The 17,624-nt window shown below is 38.8% G+C and overlaps 1 protein-coding gene across 12 annotated transcripts in view; it reads right to left on the bottom strand.

Annotated features, from left to right (window-relative positions):
- Positions 1–4,163: 4,163 nt before the first annotated feature.
- Positions 4,164–17,624, bottom strand: part of TJP1 (tight junction protein 1) — a 156,666-nt gene continuing 143,205 nt past the window's right edge. For 5 of the 12 annotated variants that reach the window (XM_074549466.1, XM_074549464.1, XM_026793949.2 and 2 more), the window contains 6 exons: positions 12,956–13,006; positions 12,026–12,201; positions 10,926–11,367; positions 9,472–9,689; positions 9,025–9,168; positions 4,164–5,754 (listed from right to left, as the gene is read on the bottom strand). In XM_074549466.1, the coding sequence (XP_074405567.1) occupies positions 5,660–5,754; positions 9,025–9,168; positions 9,472–9,689; positions 10,926–11,367; positions 12,026–12,201; positions 12,956–13,006 (1,126 nt within the window). In that variant the 3' untranslated portion in view covers positions 4,164–5,659. The remainder of the gene's footprint in view (positions 5,755–9,024; positions 9,169–9,471; positions 9,690–10,925; positions 11,368–12,025; positions 12,202–12,955; positions 13,007–17,624) is intronic. The other 7 variants (XM_026793952.2, XM_026793953.2, XM_014267608.3 and 4 more) reach the window with 5 other exon arrangements.

Here is a 17,624-nt window from a genome sequence, read left to right as displayed (position 1 = left end):
CATTTTCTGTTTCCTTGGGGGTTTTTGGAGTAGTTCTTAGGGACAGTTTCTACCACTGTAAAACCACCTGCCTATGACTTTTTCTCTTAAAATAGGAGAATTGAAGCACCAATGCACACAACAAGGACTTGCATTCCTCCATCTCCATTTCTGTCACATTTTGGCCTGAACTCCATGCAGGTATTTTTGCATGACATTATGGTGTAATTTTCTGTACATGGCTTGATCATTAGAAAGCCTCAGCAGGGTGCTTTTGATTTTTGATATTAAAAAACCAAGGATCACATCTAGAAATGAAGAGTGATACTTAATTTCCTCAGAATTAAGTGCTTTGAAATCCACACACAGAGTAGTTCAAAGCATGCTGGCCTCACAGCTCACTACCTACCATGCTACACTTTAGAGTACTGCCTATAGACCAGAGGAGCAAGAGCATCAGCAAGCTTCTAACCATCCTATCAAAAGAAAGGAGAAACAGAAAACATGTTTAAAGTTATGGGTATGTCAAAACAGAGCTTGCTATTCACTTAAACAAAATGTTTTACACCTTTGTGAACAGACACCGTGCTTGCTCATCACCTACTCTCACACTGCAGAAAGAAATTTTGAGCTCCTTCCCCCCAGAGCAATGCTTCCCTCACCTTCGCTGGGGGGAGACACTTCTGCATCCTATAGACAAATTCATCAGAAAATACATCCTCAAGGAACTCTGCTGTGTTTTTTGGAGTTGGGGTGTTGTTAAATAGAACACTGCAGCAGCAGCAGCTTTATGGGCTCCCAGGAAACTCTTCCTGCTCAGTGATAGTTTTCAGCATTTGTGAAAAACTGCTCCCTTCTCTTCCTGGCATGGCTTACAACTGGGCAGCTGTTACCCAGGCCAAGACTCCATACCATTTACACCCATTAAATAATGGAAATCTAATTTATGGAAATTATATTTAAATGCCACCAGAATAGAAAACAAGTCTCCAGTCTCTTGAAACCAAAGCAACCCCAGAGGCTTCTATACCAGCAAGTCCCACATATGGCTGAGAGGCTGGGGGATGAGTAAGCTTCATTTCAGTGAGACTGACACAGCTGCATAGATATTACTGCAATAGCTTATGTCTGAATTGCCTTCTCAAAACTGCCTAGAACCATGAAGATGTCAATTATTAAGAAAAAATGAAAGTCTGTATATGAAATGTATCTGGAAGATATGCAAGCCCACTCTCATCACTCCTGCATTCTCAGCAGACACATGAAGGGCTATGAAAACCTTCAGTGTGCTGCTGATAGAAATTTAAAAAGTGGTGCCAATTCTGGCAGCACCAGTGGGACTGCCACTGCTGGTCAGGAAAAAGGGCTGCAACTCCTCAGCTCTGGTTGTTCTGCAGGGGCAGCAGGTTATTGTTCATGTAGCTCATTTCAGAGCATTATTTCCTATACAGTAAGGTTTGCATCTGGATATATCTTGTGCCTTTACACAGCTTTTAGACAAGACAATCTGAAAACAATTAGCACAAATCTTAATTTTAAGCAACTATTTCTTGAGCACTAAACTATTTCCCCAATGTACTGCTTTACTAACATGCTACTTCAGTTAACAAATATGTAAACTTCAGTATCACCAATGTAGTTAATTCTATCTTACCTTTCTTATTTTGCAATGTGAAATATTTGGCCATTAGTTCAGGAATGACAAGTATAATTAGGAGGGAAATGACTGCAGTCAGTTTCACTGTTACACCACCTATACTGGAAGTTCTCTATCAGGCTCTGTATTATGAATGATCCTTCTAGCAAAATCCTTCTCCTCATCTTCTTTCTACAAGGAATAATTCTCAATGTCAGGTTTCACTCTGGCAAAAATTATCTAAATCCTTGGCGAAGCTTTTAAATGTATATAATTTTGTATCACCATTAGTATGCAAAGATATAAAAGAAGCTATCAGACTAAACACCTGATCTCATTTTCCTTAAATTCTACAGCCTTTTTCTTTTAGATCTTCCCCCAAATTCTAAGCCCCAAAGCTGAAAGGGAAGTAGGGCACAATTTTACTGAGAAAATATTGTTTATTTTTAATATAATTCAGAAACTAATAACAAAAGTGCTTTCAACCAGCACTTACCTTAACAGGCAGTCATTTATTCTCATAGCCTATCTACTGTGCTCATCAACTTTTGTACAAAGCAGACAAGTGGTGCAGAATACTGTAAAGACAATGTAATACTAAGTGTATTTATTCTCAGATCCTTGCTTACAAGATCATAATGCACAGTTTGGAGATAATCAAAGACATTTTTACCCAACCATTTGATTGCCAATGGATGGAGCTAAGAGCCAGAGAAGTCCATCCATACCCAGACCATCACAGCACTCAGCAAGGCTTCTACAAATGCCTTCCTCAGGTGACTGAGACACTAAGAACACATTTTTCAGATATGCTTACCAGCATCTATTCTCCAAACTGTATGGCTTCAATTTCCATCACATGTTCCAGGTTTCATTGCAGCAGAGAATCTTCAGCCATACCCTACCACTGCTGAATTGCTTCACCTAACCCAGGCTGGGAGGCATGGATTACTTTTACAAATGTAACTATTTGTGTTTGTATCACTGAATATGTACTGCTACTTTGCTTGGAAAAATAAAAATAATAAAAATATTTTTACCAAAAACCTAAATCAGAGAGAAACAGCAATTCTGTATCCCCTGTCTGTTTCCAACACTGAAGGCCCTTTTTTAAAATGAACACAAGACTTGAGATTTACAGTTTTAACACTTCTGTACAATTTGCAGGGCCAAAGCTGACCAGGACATCACTGAGACAAATAGGAAGAATTGAGAGATGTAGTTTTTGAGCTTCACAATTAACAGTAAATAGAAACAGTATTAAAATGTTACAGGTGAACTTACCTCCTGCAGAGCCTAGCCTATATAAAATGTATAAGGAATGCAACCAGTTGCAAGGACAAAGATTTCAAAACAACTATTATTTTAAAATAAATGTGTTATTTTAGCCTAGTTATTCTCACTGGCCATGTTTTAACCCAAAATAATGGGATTTAACAAGAAAGAAGGTATGCACCTGGCTCTCATTAGATACCTGGACAAACCTTCCCACAGGCAGACAGCAAAGGACAATTTCCCCAACAGGCTGCTTTGCAGCATAGAATTGCCACATTTTTGAACAGCATCAGTTTCTCATCCCACTTATGAAACAACAACAGAGCAAAAGCTGGGTTGTTTTGGTTTTTTTTCATTTTGATAGAAAGGCATAACCCTATGCTCTTTAAAAACAGAAGAGCAGAAAGATGTAATCTGGTCACTACAGTACAATCACAAGTCAGTTACACCCTACAGCACACTCAGGATGCCCAGGACACAAATAACACCACGTCCATGTAGTGTAATGCCAGGGTGCCTCAAGTGTGACTGACTGACTCCTTCTGTAGTGTTTCACATGGTCCTGCTTTTGGCTGGGATAGACACAAACTTCTTAGTAGGTGGTACTGTGCTGTGCTTTGAACTCCATTACATCACTGTTGATGGCACTGATGTTTTTGTCTAGCCAAGCAGTGCTTACCCTAGGCCAAGTTCAGTCTCATGCTCTGCTATGAGGGAGATAAGCCATGAGGAGGAACAGGAACAATAGTAAGTGCATCTTCTGGGCTAAGTCATGCCTGAGAAACAAACTTACTTGTAAGTAGAAGTACAGAAAGTAAACATCAGGGTTTATGCATTGCTTCCAAGCATTTAAAAAAAAATCTTTTAGAATTTGTTTTCCCTGATAGAATGATACTAGTTAGCCATGGAATACTCCAAACAGGTAATGGGATTCTGTAGGAATAACTTTAAAATAGTAGAGCTATACTGTGTGTAAATCTACATGCTAGAACACTACCTAGATTTTTGGAAGATTAGGTGTCACAGGTAAAGTAGCCCACCACACTGAGCCAGGAGAGAAATCTACCCCTCCTAGCTGTACTGAGTAATTCCAATGGATCCACACTGGAGTTCATCATTGTAGAAGCCCTGCTTGCTGTAGATAGCTCCAATTTAGTCCTCCACAAAGGACTTCTACTACACATATGAACATATGGCAGAATCCAGCTGTCTACTTACACAGAAAAAATAAAATCAAAACTGTTAGGTACACATAAATGCATTTCAGAAATAATAAGGTACTACAATCATCTTTATTATTTTAAAAACGGTTTTATTCTGTATATTTAGAAACGTGTAATTTTAATAACTGCAGAGAAAAAAAAAAATCAGCCACACCTGAATAGCTAATAACTCATTAACAGAATGCAGTGGTATATTATCTAAACAGTAGTAGTGCCATTGTGCCGTAATAAATTGTCTATTAGTAAAAAAATACATTTCAGGGCACATAGTACAGCATCCTTATGACAAATTACAGTAGGGATACTTTTCAAGAATTTAATCAAAGTAGAGAATTCCGAGTTATATTCTTTAAATGCAGCACTTTAAAAGGTAACAACTTTGTGCATTTTTAAAAAATGTCCTCGTTCGTATATTGTAGAAATGCTGCTTTATTGCTGCAGATGTCAAAGTTCAAGGCTCAAAAGGTATGAGAATACAAAGATATCCTTAAGAAACTTTGTTTGTTTTTATATATATTTATATATATAAAAAGGTAAAGCTTATAAAAGTTAATTTACAAACCAAAAACAAAAGTGGTATGCACGCATTATATACAAGCGGTCTATAACATCTATAAATTTTCAAATGCATAGCAGAAAACATACCATCATTTTCTTCTGGTTCTCTTCTGGCTGATGAACACAAACAACGCTCCTTCTCTAAACCAAACTCACAATTTTTTTGTTGTTGTTCCCCCCCCACCCCAGTCTCTCATGATATAATATCTAAGTAAGCACAAAAGCCATACAAACTTAATACAGAGAACTATGAGAGCTAAGACTATTAAAAACATGAGGGTAAGGCATCCCTGCTGGTTAATAGGTCTGTAATAATGTGGTTAATTTACAAATCCACAGAGGCATCTGAACCATAGTCATCCCACATGCTTTTCCCCCTCCCCCCATTCTGAGGACAATGTTTCCATACACAGCAAGTAGATGTGTTTGCATTACCTCTCAGCAGAGGAAAACATCTAAACTGTGCTACCCCAAGCTGACTGCCATTTCCTTGGACATGTACACCAAAAGTCATTCAAAAACCAGAGACCAAAAGGTAGTCTTGTGAGTTAAAAACACACAGTCGCAAAAATGCAGGCCAAAATCTGTGGTTTTGACACTGGAGTATGAAACAAATTTAGTTCCTCTGTGTATAGTTTCATTGGTACTTTCAGATAACAACAAAATACTAGTAGTGTCCTTTAACAAAGAAAAAAAAAAGAAACAACAAAAAAGAAACAAAAAACCCAACACAAAAGAACAACCAAACCAAAGCATACAGAACCTGCAAAACCCCACCTTGTTCCCCTGTACACTCCCTGCTTGTGGCATGTATTGTGACCATGGTTCAAAGAGTGTACTTGCTAATTCATTGTTAGTTAAAGCAAGATGCTTAAACACTAAGATCCATTATCACTTATAGAACAGTTAATACTTGATAGAGTGGTTCAGTTTATATGTAAGGTCCATCTCAGTTTCATATTATTTACTCAGTCAGCTAACTTAATATTTAGAAGTGGTCAATTAGGACTGAGACACAGTTTGCTCCAACAAGATAGTTTGGATCCCCGGGAAGAGACTTGTTCTGCCAGGTTTTGGGGTCACCTGTGGGAGGAAAACACAATGCTGGTGTTTAGTATCTGCTGTCACACAGTGCACATCTTGAAACAACCAAGCTTTTGGACAGGAGCTTTTAAGTTCTGAAGCAACACCTCTTTTGGTTTTTTTCCTTTGTTCCTGTTTTGTCTGATGGTTTAAAAACCCTGCAGTTTGCATGTTCTTAATAAAAAATATCCCTTCATTTTCATATCACATTGGATAAGGTCAGTTATTCAAAACATATGCTGTGGCATTCAGGAACTGGTAAATATCACTCATACTACTCTACAGCACCAACACAGTGCTTTCCATTTGAGACTTTATTAACAGTGAATCAGGTGTTCACTGCTTCCTTTCTAAACTGCGATTGACAAAAAAAAAGAAAAAAGAAAGAAAAAAAATTTTAGAAGCTAATGTGGGCAAGATGCATTTGAAGTGTCTGGAGACACTTCTGAGCACAGATGAGGCAAATCAGAAGTCATGTTGTAACTAAGCACTATGACACATTGGTAGTTTTATTTTCTATGATGAAAATAACTGCAGACAGGATTGTAGTCATTTCGCAGCTACATCCAGTATATGTTTAAAAGCCTGAAATACTAAAAGTATTCCAGTTAACTGGTATATAAAAATCTTTACAACAGAGCTTATCTACTCATGATCAAAGGTTCTGGGTAAGAATCTGTTACAGCAGGTCATCAGCTGCCATCTCACCAGACCAAAGGTTACATTCCCTCTGCACAGTCAATTGTCTCTTAAGTGGAGACAGTATTCTTCATTTACCCACCTACAATCACTACCAAGTGTTGCCACTACACAAAAGGTGTGACCATCCCACTATGGTAGAAAGTGGAAAATGCACTGAAGTTCTCTTCAGCCTTTCAGATATATGACATTAAATAGCTTGGCCAAATACATCTGTCTTGAAGAGAAATTATAACAAGCTAGAGAACCCAGTCACACACCTCAGACCTCAGTATTAAGTGAGAATAATACAAATTCCACATAATTTTCTTGAACTCATGAAAACAAAATGAAGTACACAATGCACTGAGTGATGGCAACATCTAACGTAGTGACAAAGAATAGAAGTGGCCAGTGTACAGTCAGAGAACACAAACAAATTTACTGCAACCAGCTGAGACTGCTTATTTCAGTCAAAAACCTCAATAATGCTGAAGAATTTTTCCTTTTATAGATTGAGGCAATTCCATTCCAAACTCATATGACCAAATGTATTAAAAGGGCAGAACAGGACTGTAAGACGGTCGGGTCCTAGTCTTGCACATGAGACAGGCAGACTTGTTTCCAACCTTTCCTTCTAAATCCATAGTAAGGATACATAGCTATTGAGGATGTTATTCCCATATTTTCCCATACAACTGCTTTGAAAAGGAAAATAAAGAGATCACTCAGTATTTTTTATGTTCTAATCAATGTGGCCATAAAAGGCAATTTTTTTTCCCAGTCAGCTTTAATACCAGAATCAGTTAAGCTTTTGCAGGGGTTTGGCAGTAAAATACCAATGTATGAGGCTTAAATGTGGCAGAAAGGATGTTAGTAAGTGCAAATGAATGTCACTTTTAGGACAGAACATGGATACATTGAGAAAAGATGAGGTAGAGCAGACGACTGAAGAGAGAAAAACCCCAGAATTGTATAAATTGTTATAATAAAGCCACCCCAAGAATCAGAGTCCCATAACCAACTAATTTAGAAAGAGAGAAAACAATTATTTATTTAAGACACAGTATGGTCTACTTACATATCATAAGACAGAATTGCCTAATTTTTAAGTTTGTCTCAAAAGAGCAATGTTATGATATACATCCCATTTCAGATTAACAGAATGTGGTGTTATATTTACAGTACAGAAAGTGTTAGGGTTTAAATATACACGCTCTTGCTTTCACCCACACATGCACGCACACACACATCCCACTTTGGAAAGGGAGGAAAATGTCTCAGTAACTTCAGTTATTGTTTAGATCATTTGAGTCCTCTCCCTTCACTTCAAGTAAGTTCATGAACAGGTGCTATTAGTTACAAAGGAAGTGCTGTGTTGGTTTTGTACATAGTTGTCATATCTTTTGGGACCCTATCGTTTATGAGCCCGTGTTTTAACACGGCCATGTATACACACATTGTTAAATAGATGCATGCAACACATGCATAGAATAGCTTATAAAAAACAACTAAAAATTATTGCCATTAATACCTCTAGATTATTGATTCCCCATGAAGGGGATTGATGCTTTAATCTTTCAAAGCATCAGTGCTTTGGTGTTGACAGTGATAGATACATTAGTGACAGAGGATATGCATACATGGTGGCTTAAATGCTGTATACAGAAATACATTTTTCACTTAGTACTCGTATCACATGTGCACATTAATGGCTTGAATCTTCCACCATAAATTTTGAAAGTAGCTGAATAAAATCTTAAGACTTTTTCCCCAGATGTGCAAACATTCCTTTTTAAATCTCTGTAACCTCACAGCCGTTTCATGAAATTGCTTGAAACTTGCCCAGAATTCTCAATTAGGCTCCTCACTGACAATTCCAGCCAATACATTCTCTCCCTCATCCCAGAAAGCCACAGTGAGGTAAAAATGAACAGGTAAATAAAATTGCAACCTAGTTGCAACTTTTACTATCAACCAGAGACTTCTGGATAAAGGCAGTAGAGGAGAGATAGGTAGGAGCAAGCAAGAAAAGTCTTTTGGAAAAACCAGCTACATTAGAATAAACTGTAAATGCTTTTACTGCACACTATAGTTTTCTTAAATGACCGAATTGTTAGCATCAACTTGCACACATGGAAACAGTTAACAAGCGTTAAATCATGATTTATGAGCATGCAGATTGTTAAGATTTGCCAGAGTCCTATATGGTTAATTAAGCAACAGACAAACACCAGTTATGTTACAAAGGCCAATCAGAGGTACATATTCATTTCCTCTCAATTTTAGTGCGACTATCATTTCAAGTGTATTCAGCTGCAGCAGTCCTCAAGAAAGAAGACAGAATAGAAAAATACGGTAATATTGAATAGACTGGAGATATTACTCTTTTTCTGCTATCATGGTTCTAGCTATGAATTTGCACCATGAGTAAATGTAAGAAAGACATTTGTAATGAAAGTGAAATGGGAGAGTTTGACACAAATACAATGATTGAGTTTTTATATTACACAGCATCACCTTTAGCCAAAATTACTTAAATTATACGATAGCACCCAAAAGCCCCAAAAGGACAGAGGGAGGACAGCATACCCGACGAGGAGTCGGAGGATTTTAGAGCAAAAGACCAACCATCAGGGGTCATAGACGCACAGTGTGGCAGGCGCAGCTCCACTGGCTTCAGGAATTTTAGTCCATGAGGCCCACACATTACCAAGGGGCTAAGAAGTGTTTCACCTGCAGTAAAGAGAAAGAAAAATCTCTGGAAAATACTGACTTGTGAAATACATTCAAAGTGTTACACAATTACACTGCAGAGCTACTCAGTAACTCAGTTTAGAGAAAAATATGAACATTTAGATCTGTCAGTAAAGAAAAGCACAAGACTGTTCCTCACTCAAGTGACTTTTCAATAGAACACACTACAATCTCAAAATGAGAACTGTTGAAGCTTATTAAGGTTCCTTTCATATTCTGTCTTGTTCTTGTTAGAAGATAATGGTATCAAATAACAGAACAACATACAGTTCCAGCTGTTACCTTTCTCTTTATCCAAAGGTGGAAGTATACTGTTGTCTCTGCAGACTTTGAAATATATTTCTTGCTCTATTCCCTCTGGAATGGCTCCTTGTGGTATAATAATACTAACTCCAGTCTCTATGGAGCTCAATACACCACCATTGCTGTTAAATACACCTCTTGCTGTGGCTACAACAGTGTGTCCATCTTCCTCCTCCTCATCCTCAAGTGCTGTAGGGCTGAAAAGACAAAGCCTAGCAGTTATATCATATTTCATTCCTGAAACTCTCTGGCAAAAAATCCAACTCTGCTGTCAAAAAACCCCAAAACAAAGAAAGGAACCCCTCAACAAACAAAATCCCCAAATCTTACACGCCCTGAAAATATTCAGCAAGTAGTTAAAGCAAGAATTCAGACCACCTGAATCTTGTGTCTGCAACTGCCTGCTTCCGGCATTATAGAGAAAAAGCTTACCCCAGCTACAGATTCACCAAAGTAAATGCAACTAACATCACTAAGTTATTTTTTAGCCCAAAACCCCATTCTGACTTTAATACTAGAAGAACTAACAATTTTTACTCAAGTAACACTGAACTCTTCAACTTACATATAGAAAACAAAGCTTGTAAAAATAACAAAAAAAAAAAAAATTACACACATTTTTCCAGGTTTCCAGACTATAACTGAAGAGAAATTTGTAACTTAAAGGTACCTTGATGAAGCTTTCAGATCAGTCTCAAAAGAATTTCACTCAAAGAACCAGTAACTCCAAAATGCAGCAGTCTACAGAACTACCTAGCATAAAACATTTCTCAGGTGCTTAACATCATGTAGGACAAACAGCAAAATTTTAAGTCTGGTTCACACATTATTATTATTATCCTGAGATAAAATAATAAATAAAATAATAAAACACTGTTCTGCAAAAGCAAATAGCTGAAGATTGTAGCAGTATCTGTGGCTCTTGACATAGTTCTTAAACATTAAAGCATATTGGACAAGCACAAGCTGCCATTAAGCAGCTGCTGGTTTGTCTCACAGTAAAGAGCACCAATATGAAACTGCAGAAGTTACTTTCTCTTTTCACAAGTATTTTTAAAGTATCCCTTATTCATGTGTTCCATGAGGTCTCTCTAAGCACACAATTAATACAATTTGGTGCAACAGCTATCTTTAGAAATTAATTCCTTTTCTGAAATAGATTGCCAGGACAAGTTATTACTATCTACCAGAAAATTTATAATTTAGTATGAGAAATAGGAAATAAAATCCATGCCACTTTCTAATAACCGAATGCAAGACAGTACAGGGACATAGAACATATTGTAATATCTATCCTTCAGCAGAATTTAGAATCATAGCATCAATCTTTCAACTATTACATCAACAGAAACTAGAAGCAGACTAAAAAAAGCTGTATTTTTCACAGGTGACCTATAGATGTACAAGTGGAAAGAGAAGAAGCAGCAGCTCACCTTACAGGAATGGCTTTAGGCACAGCATTGACATTATTTGGTTGATATTTAGGCTTGTCGACCTGTACAGCATAGGTGTCCATTCCACTCTCAAAGTCGGGGGGCTGCGATGAGCTGTGTGCTTTCAAAATTGGTTGAGGAGAATTTGAAGATTTTGATGGCAACTCTGGTTTATGCTGAGCTTCATTTGGCAAGAGATTGTGGTTGAATTTAGGACTTTCAAACTTGCGCTCAAAGGGCCGCGCGGCGCTCGTGTAAGGTTTGGTTGAGAAGCGGTTGTAGGAAGGAGTGACTGGTTTCTGAATCTGCTCAGTTCCATTCACAGGGCCTTTGTCAGGGAAGCTTTTCTGAGGGTAAAAAGTGGACTGCACAGTGTCCTCTCTAGAGGATCTGAAAATTGCTGACTTATTCTGAGGTGGAGGAGGGTCAGACACAGAGTTAACTGCAATGAAAATGAAAATACTTGAACTTGTCAGTAACCAGAAATGTCTAAAGGCATAAAAAAACCACATTAGTCAATTCTTAATCTTCAGTATAAAATACACACAGGTTCAGCTTTGCTCTCTTAGATCATTTGTCCTCCTCTTGCCTTTTACACATTGTCTAGCATTTCATTAAACAAGCTGGAGACAACAGTATGACCTTTCAATAAAAAGGTTAAGACTCGTTTATATCATGATCAAACCCCCAGAAAACCAGTACATAAATACCATTGTGTACTTGCACAAACCAGAAAATTCAATTGAACTAGGCAACTCCCTCAATATGAAAACGAAAACAACTACTTCTTTTGTTTTTAGAAGCCTTCAACTATTACTCCTGTCAGAAGAATTCTGGTCCAAAGCACAGAGTTTTACTTCATCTTTGCTGAGACAGTACATGTACTACTAACACCTGGAAGCCTCATTGTTTCAGACAGAATCACAAAATAATTTCATAAAACTCAATTTCACTAGAGTAAAAAACTATTTTCAATAATAATTATTCCACATTTCAGTTAGAGAACAAAAGAGCTACATGTGTAGACAGGCTGAAGCAACCCCACAAGCACCTGAGATGCAATGGCTGTTCCCACAAAGGTGAACTTTCTAACTGCTCACCTTCAGAAAGTGCAGGCTTGTGGTGTGCTGGGAGAGACAGGGCAGGGCTATTAATTGACTGTGGCTGTGTGTACTGGACTGAAGGAGCAGGAGGAGGAGTTGTAACTTGAGGGATTGGCTCATAGCGTTTCTCACCAACAGGTCTGTCCACTGATTCAGTATCAGTTGGTTTCCCCCTGTTGAAATAGAATTAAAAAACAAACATTTGACTGTTCAGTTTCCTCATAGCTCCTGCATTCACTGCTATTTTTTGTCTTCTATGATCACCTGATTTCCATCTTTTCCTATAAACATTAAAACATTATTTTCTTGAATAGCCTGTCTCAAGTATAAAAACATTTATTGATAAGCACAAGAGATTCAGACAACATTGACCTTTAGAAGATTAGTAACACAAACCAAGGCAAACGAAAGGCAGATGACATTTCAGGTGTATTTGCATAATTGCCTACTAGATATTAATTTTTCAACTTCATTTGGAGTAATTTCAATGAAAGAATGTTCTCTGATTTCATGGGCTTTGAAAAGAAAAATGTAAATCCACTTCTTTTTGGGGATGTTTTTGAAAAGCCTAATTAGCCAACAGGACAATGGATTCTAGTATAACTTCTTTAAATACACCTAGTATTTGAACAATGCCATCTTAATTAGAAATGTAATCAGCTTAAGCTTCACTAGCTTTATGTGCATAGCATATTATAACTTCAAAATCTTATTTTCAAAACATGTTTCTTATGCTAAAAATGTTTATCCACAGGTTTACTTCAGAAAATGATTGATTTCACAAACACCTGTAATTTTGGACCGCAATATGTTTATTGCGCTTACTTCCAGAATTTGTGTTTCAAATTTTAGTGCACATAATGCCTGTGATGAAATGTAACAGTGAGAGGACACCTGAAAACATCCTCACATCAACAACAGTCTTACCACTTGATGTTCCTTTTCAAGTAGTCATAGCTAGTGTAAGAGCCAAGAAATCTAGGTGATGGCAAAGCAAACAGCAATAGAAGAATGAAAGAAAACAGTCATTCTATCTTGAGCATATTATTTCTTTACACTCTATGTTAGTCCTAGCAGCTGTCATATGACAAGGTTGTTGAAACAGACACACTATTCATAGAGAGGTTTCTGACAAAACCTTTACCATATGCATGTGCACAATGATCACAAATTCAATATGAGATTCAGTCAGTGAATTAGGAGGTAGTCAAGATCTTGGATTGGCAGATATTAAAAGTAAGAATGGGAGTACACTAAGGCATTTGTTACAATCTGCATAAACAAAGTTATTCAATACATCAAAAGAAATGAACAACCTCACACATGGTCTAATTTGAAACAACTTCTTCAGTCATAGCATTCACAGAATGATTGTATTGCACTGCAGATATGTACTGAGGGCACATTCATAGCAGCTGTTTCTCCAGCACTGCCAGCTCATCCAAGAGCCCACACCATAAAATGCTTCTGGTTGTGTTTTACAGGATCTAAAAGGACATCTTACAACTGTTCACAAATACTGGGAGAGACAGAGAACCAAAACTACACTGATGGCTTCCCTTGACTTACAACACTTGACCTTGCTTTCATGTAGCAAGAAAATACATTGTACATGAGGACAGCCCTCCCTCACTCCTTCCCTTTCTGTATACTCATATTTAACAGGCAACAATTCTAGACACCAACCACCTTGGTGCTTCAGAGAAGTAGGCTATGAAACTAAGAAAAGGCTGGTAACTTTTGAAAGTCTGCTTGATCACCACATGAATGAGAAGATCAGTGATCTAAACAGCACTTGCATGAACATATCTCTAAAACCAGAACTGCAAAAAAGAGATTATTTTAGATCTATCTCAAAGTTCCCATTCACACTGATTTTATCTAAAGCCAGCAACAGGAGTCACTACTGCATGCTCACTCCCTGCTGCCTTTATTCCAGGCAGGCAGCAGCTGCTCTCTCAGAGTGCCCATCTGAAATCACTGCTTCCCAGAGGGAGACAGGAACCAGGGAGGGCAGCCCTGAGAAAGCCCACAGGAAAAACCCAACCCTGCACACTGCATGGCAGCATCCCAGGGAATGAATCAATGGGGAAGGGTTATCCTTTTGATGAAGGGAGGAGAGCACAGAGCTGTGTTCAGTGTGAAGCACGCTCTGTCACGGGCTCCTGAGCAAGGCTCAGGCACAATCCCATCCCCACACTCAGAACCAAAGTGATCCACAGCACAGGGATCCCTTACAGCTTCTAAGTGTGTAAACGAAGTTCCCCTAATTATTGACAGGCTGGTTTTTAACCTATTTCCCACCTCATCTTTACTACAAAATTGTTACTTTAATTTGAAAGGAAGCAGAAATGAACCAGTGGGACCCAGCCTGTGGGTGCAACAGCAACCACTCTGCTGACATTCAACAGACTCCAGCTCACACTCAGCAGTCTGGATATGTTCCTCACTGCCTCCTCAGCTGAGCTGCAGCTGCTCATGTGAGTACTCTTAACCTACTCAGTACAGAAATCTGCAGTTACCTCACTCTGCAGCATGTCAAGCTAAAGCAGGTAACTACACTGAACCAAGCAGCAACAAATCCACTACTCAGCCACATGCATATCTGCCTCAAATTGCTTCAATGAGATCCCCATCCATTTACAAGCTCTACTATTTTCTCACATCAAGAGAAACTATCCCTTATTCTACAGCTCCTGACGACTGTAACATGCAGTTATGGCATTATCCCTACAAAGCAGCTTTAGCAATGGCATAAATTTCCTAAATTATGAAAATAAACCCCCAACAAAATAAAAGAGTAAAACAATTTGTAGTGGGAAAAATATGTACTGTCACCATACTTACTCAGTGGCAAAGAACTTTACATAATTTGATGTTTCACATTAATATTTAACTCTAAGAAAGTTGTAGCTATTGCTCATGAATAAATAAAATCTGTCCTCTGTACCCAGAATACATTATACGGATTATTCAGAAGCAAGAGATTGCATAATCAACAGTTCCTGTATAATCCAAATTTAGTCCTGTTTATTTTTAGAAGAGTTTATTCACAGAGTAGCAATTACCATAGAAATTCACTGGGAAAAAAGATTAATTCTGAGCAAGTAACAGGAACAATGTGGAAGCTGGTGAAAGGAGAGTCCTAAACATGAATGCCTTCTCAAGACAGCAGTTGGTTTGTGTTTCCACACAAGGACACTGCAGAGTACTAGAGCCAGTACTGCCCAACTGAGCAGAAGCCTTGTTTATCTCTTTCCACTTACATTAATATTTTAGTATTTGTCTATTTACACTGGACTACCCTGGGTAAATTTTCTTTCCCATGTCTGTCCCTTCCTGTTAAGGGTTACATTCTTTCACAAAGCAAAAACACAACATGTTTGTCCCGTACGATACATGAAATTGTCAGCCTTAAAACCAGTATTACCTTACTCCTCTCTGTGGCAGTAAGAGATCACCTTCCCATACATACAAGCCCTGAAGTCATACACTAACTCACTAGCAAAACACAACTGAGCAGCCAAAAAATACAAGTGTCACAGCAGACAGAAGCAGTAGGTAGAAATATGGAACAATCTCTCTCAACCATGAGCTGTTCTGCACCAAAAATTCAATAGTTGTGTCTCTCTCTCATGCTTTTCACCATGACAACACTGCAGATTAACAAATGTACAAGGAAAGCTTTTGACATTCTCCATCTGAAGAATTTTACAGCCCTCACAATTACATTTCTCCCAAAGCATGACTTGGATTTTCAATGGCAACACAGTCCATGCCTACAGACCAAAATGGATCATCTGTAGGTAACACTGGGTTTTGTATGTGAGAGTGGAATCTTGAAAGTTACTGCTATGAGGCCAGGCAGGACAGTTTTCTTAGGTCTGTGCCTATGATGCCCAGAGAGAACAGCTAAGCTCTCATCTTGCCAACAGAAGACACTGGGCAAGTCAAAAGGAAGGATAAGAAGCACCCTTGCCTGAGAATCAAACTGGTTACAGATATCCAATACAGACATCATTTGGAAAAAAACAAGTGAAATCTTTAAAATCTATCGAGCTTTCTGGAGTATTCCAACATTCTCAGGTCACAAAGACAGACACCGGAAGATCACAGATATTATAATGAAAAAATCAACTAGTTGGCCGAAGTTTTATAAAGATCTCATTTACATTAAAACTGCCAGATTTTCAGCTTGACCTGAGTAGTCCATGTTTCAAACAGGAATACAACCAAAGCTTTCAAAAACTACCCAATTTTCAGGCTGCATTCAGCAAGCCAAGTAACATCTACAAACAGTAGCATCTACAGTATTTCACAGTAACATCTACAAACATCTTGTTACAGTTTCAAAACAAATTTACAGAATCAAAACAAATTTAGATAACTGTGGAGAGTATTCAAAAAGTTGTGTAAGTACCCTCCAAAACAGCCAGCTCTTTACCTGCACTAAATTTGTGTATGAGCTTTCACACAATTTCTGTATCAAAATGTTCCAAATCAAGGAAGCAAAATAATACAGGAAACAGATGTTTCCATCAACAGATTAAATTCTGGCCTCAGCAATATTCCCTAAAGGCTCAGTTTCCTAATGTCAAACATGGCTAAAGTGCACAAGAACAAATGCATGTAGAACTGGAATAAATCAAAACATTTGTCCTGAAAGATGTGTAAGCACTACTGTATTAAACTAAGAAAATACTTTGTTATGTGCTGCTTATGATCACAAACAGAACACAATCCATGATCTTGATGAGGCAATTGATTTACTTGCCCCAGTAAGTCCATGGTGACTCCAAATGAAGTGGGAGTGTTGATTTGCTGGAGGGTAGGAAAGCTCTGCAGAGAGACCTGGACAGGCTGGACCAGTGGGCTGAGGCAAACTGTGAGAGGCTCAGCAAGGCCCAGGGCTGGGTCCTGCCCTTGGCTCACTCCAACCCCTGCAGTGCCATAGGCTGGGGCAGAGGGGCTGGAAAGCTGCAAAAGGCCCTGGGGGTGCTGGCCAACAGCAGCTGAACATGAGCCAGGTGTGCCCAGGCGGCCAAGAAGGCCAATGGCACCGGGCCTGTGGCAGCCATGGCGTGTCCAGCAGGACCAGGGCAGTGACTGTCCCACAGCGCTGGGCACTGCTGAGGCCACACCTCGAGTGCTGTGTCCAGTTCTGGGCCCCTCACTGCAAGAAGGACATTGAGCAGGTCCAGAAAAGGGCAACTGGGCTGGGGAAGGCTCTGGAGCAGAAATCTTGTGAGCTGCAGCTGACGGAGCCTGGGGGGCTCAGCCTGGAGAAGGCTCAGCAGAGACATTATCAGTCTACAACCCACTGAAAGGAGATTGTAGCCAGGTGGGGGTCAGCGTCTTCTCCCAGGTAAGAAGTGACAGGATAAGGAGGAGTAACCTCATATTGCACCAGGGAAGTTTAGGTCAAATCTAGGGAAATATTTCTTTGCTGAAAGGGTTATGAGACATGGTTATGAGACATTGAACAGACTGCCCAGGGAAGTCATGGAGTCACCATCCCTGGAGGTGAAAAGATGTGTAGATGTGGCACTTAGGGACTGATTTAAGTGATGGACCTGGCAGTGCTGGGTTATGGTCG

Source organism: Zonotrichia albicollis, chromosome 11 (assembly GCF_047830755.1).
Source record: "Zonotrichia albicollis isolate bZonAlb1 chromosome 11, bZonAlb1.hap1, whole genome shotgun sequence".
Lineage (NCBI taxonomy): Eukaryota > Metazoa > Chordata > Aves > Passeriformes > Passerellidae > Zonotrichia > Zonotrichia albicollis.
This window is presented reverse-complemented; position numbering and strand designations above follow the sequence as displayed.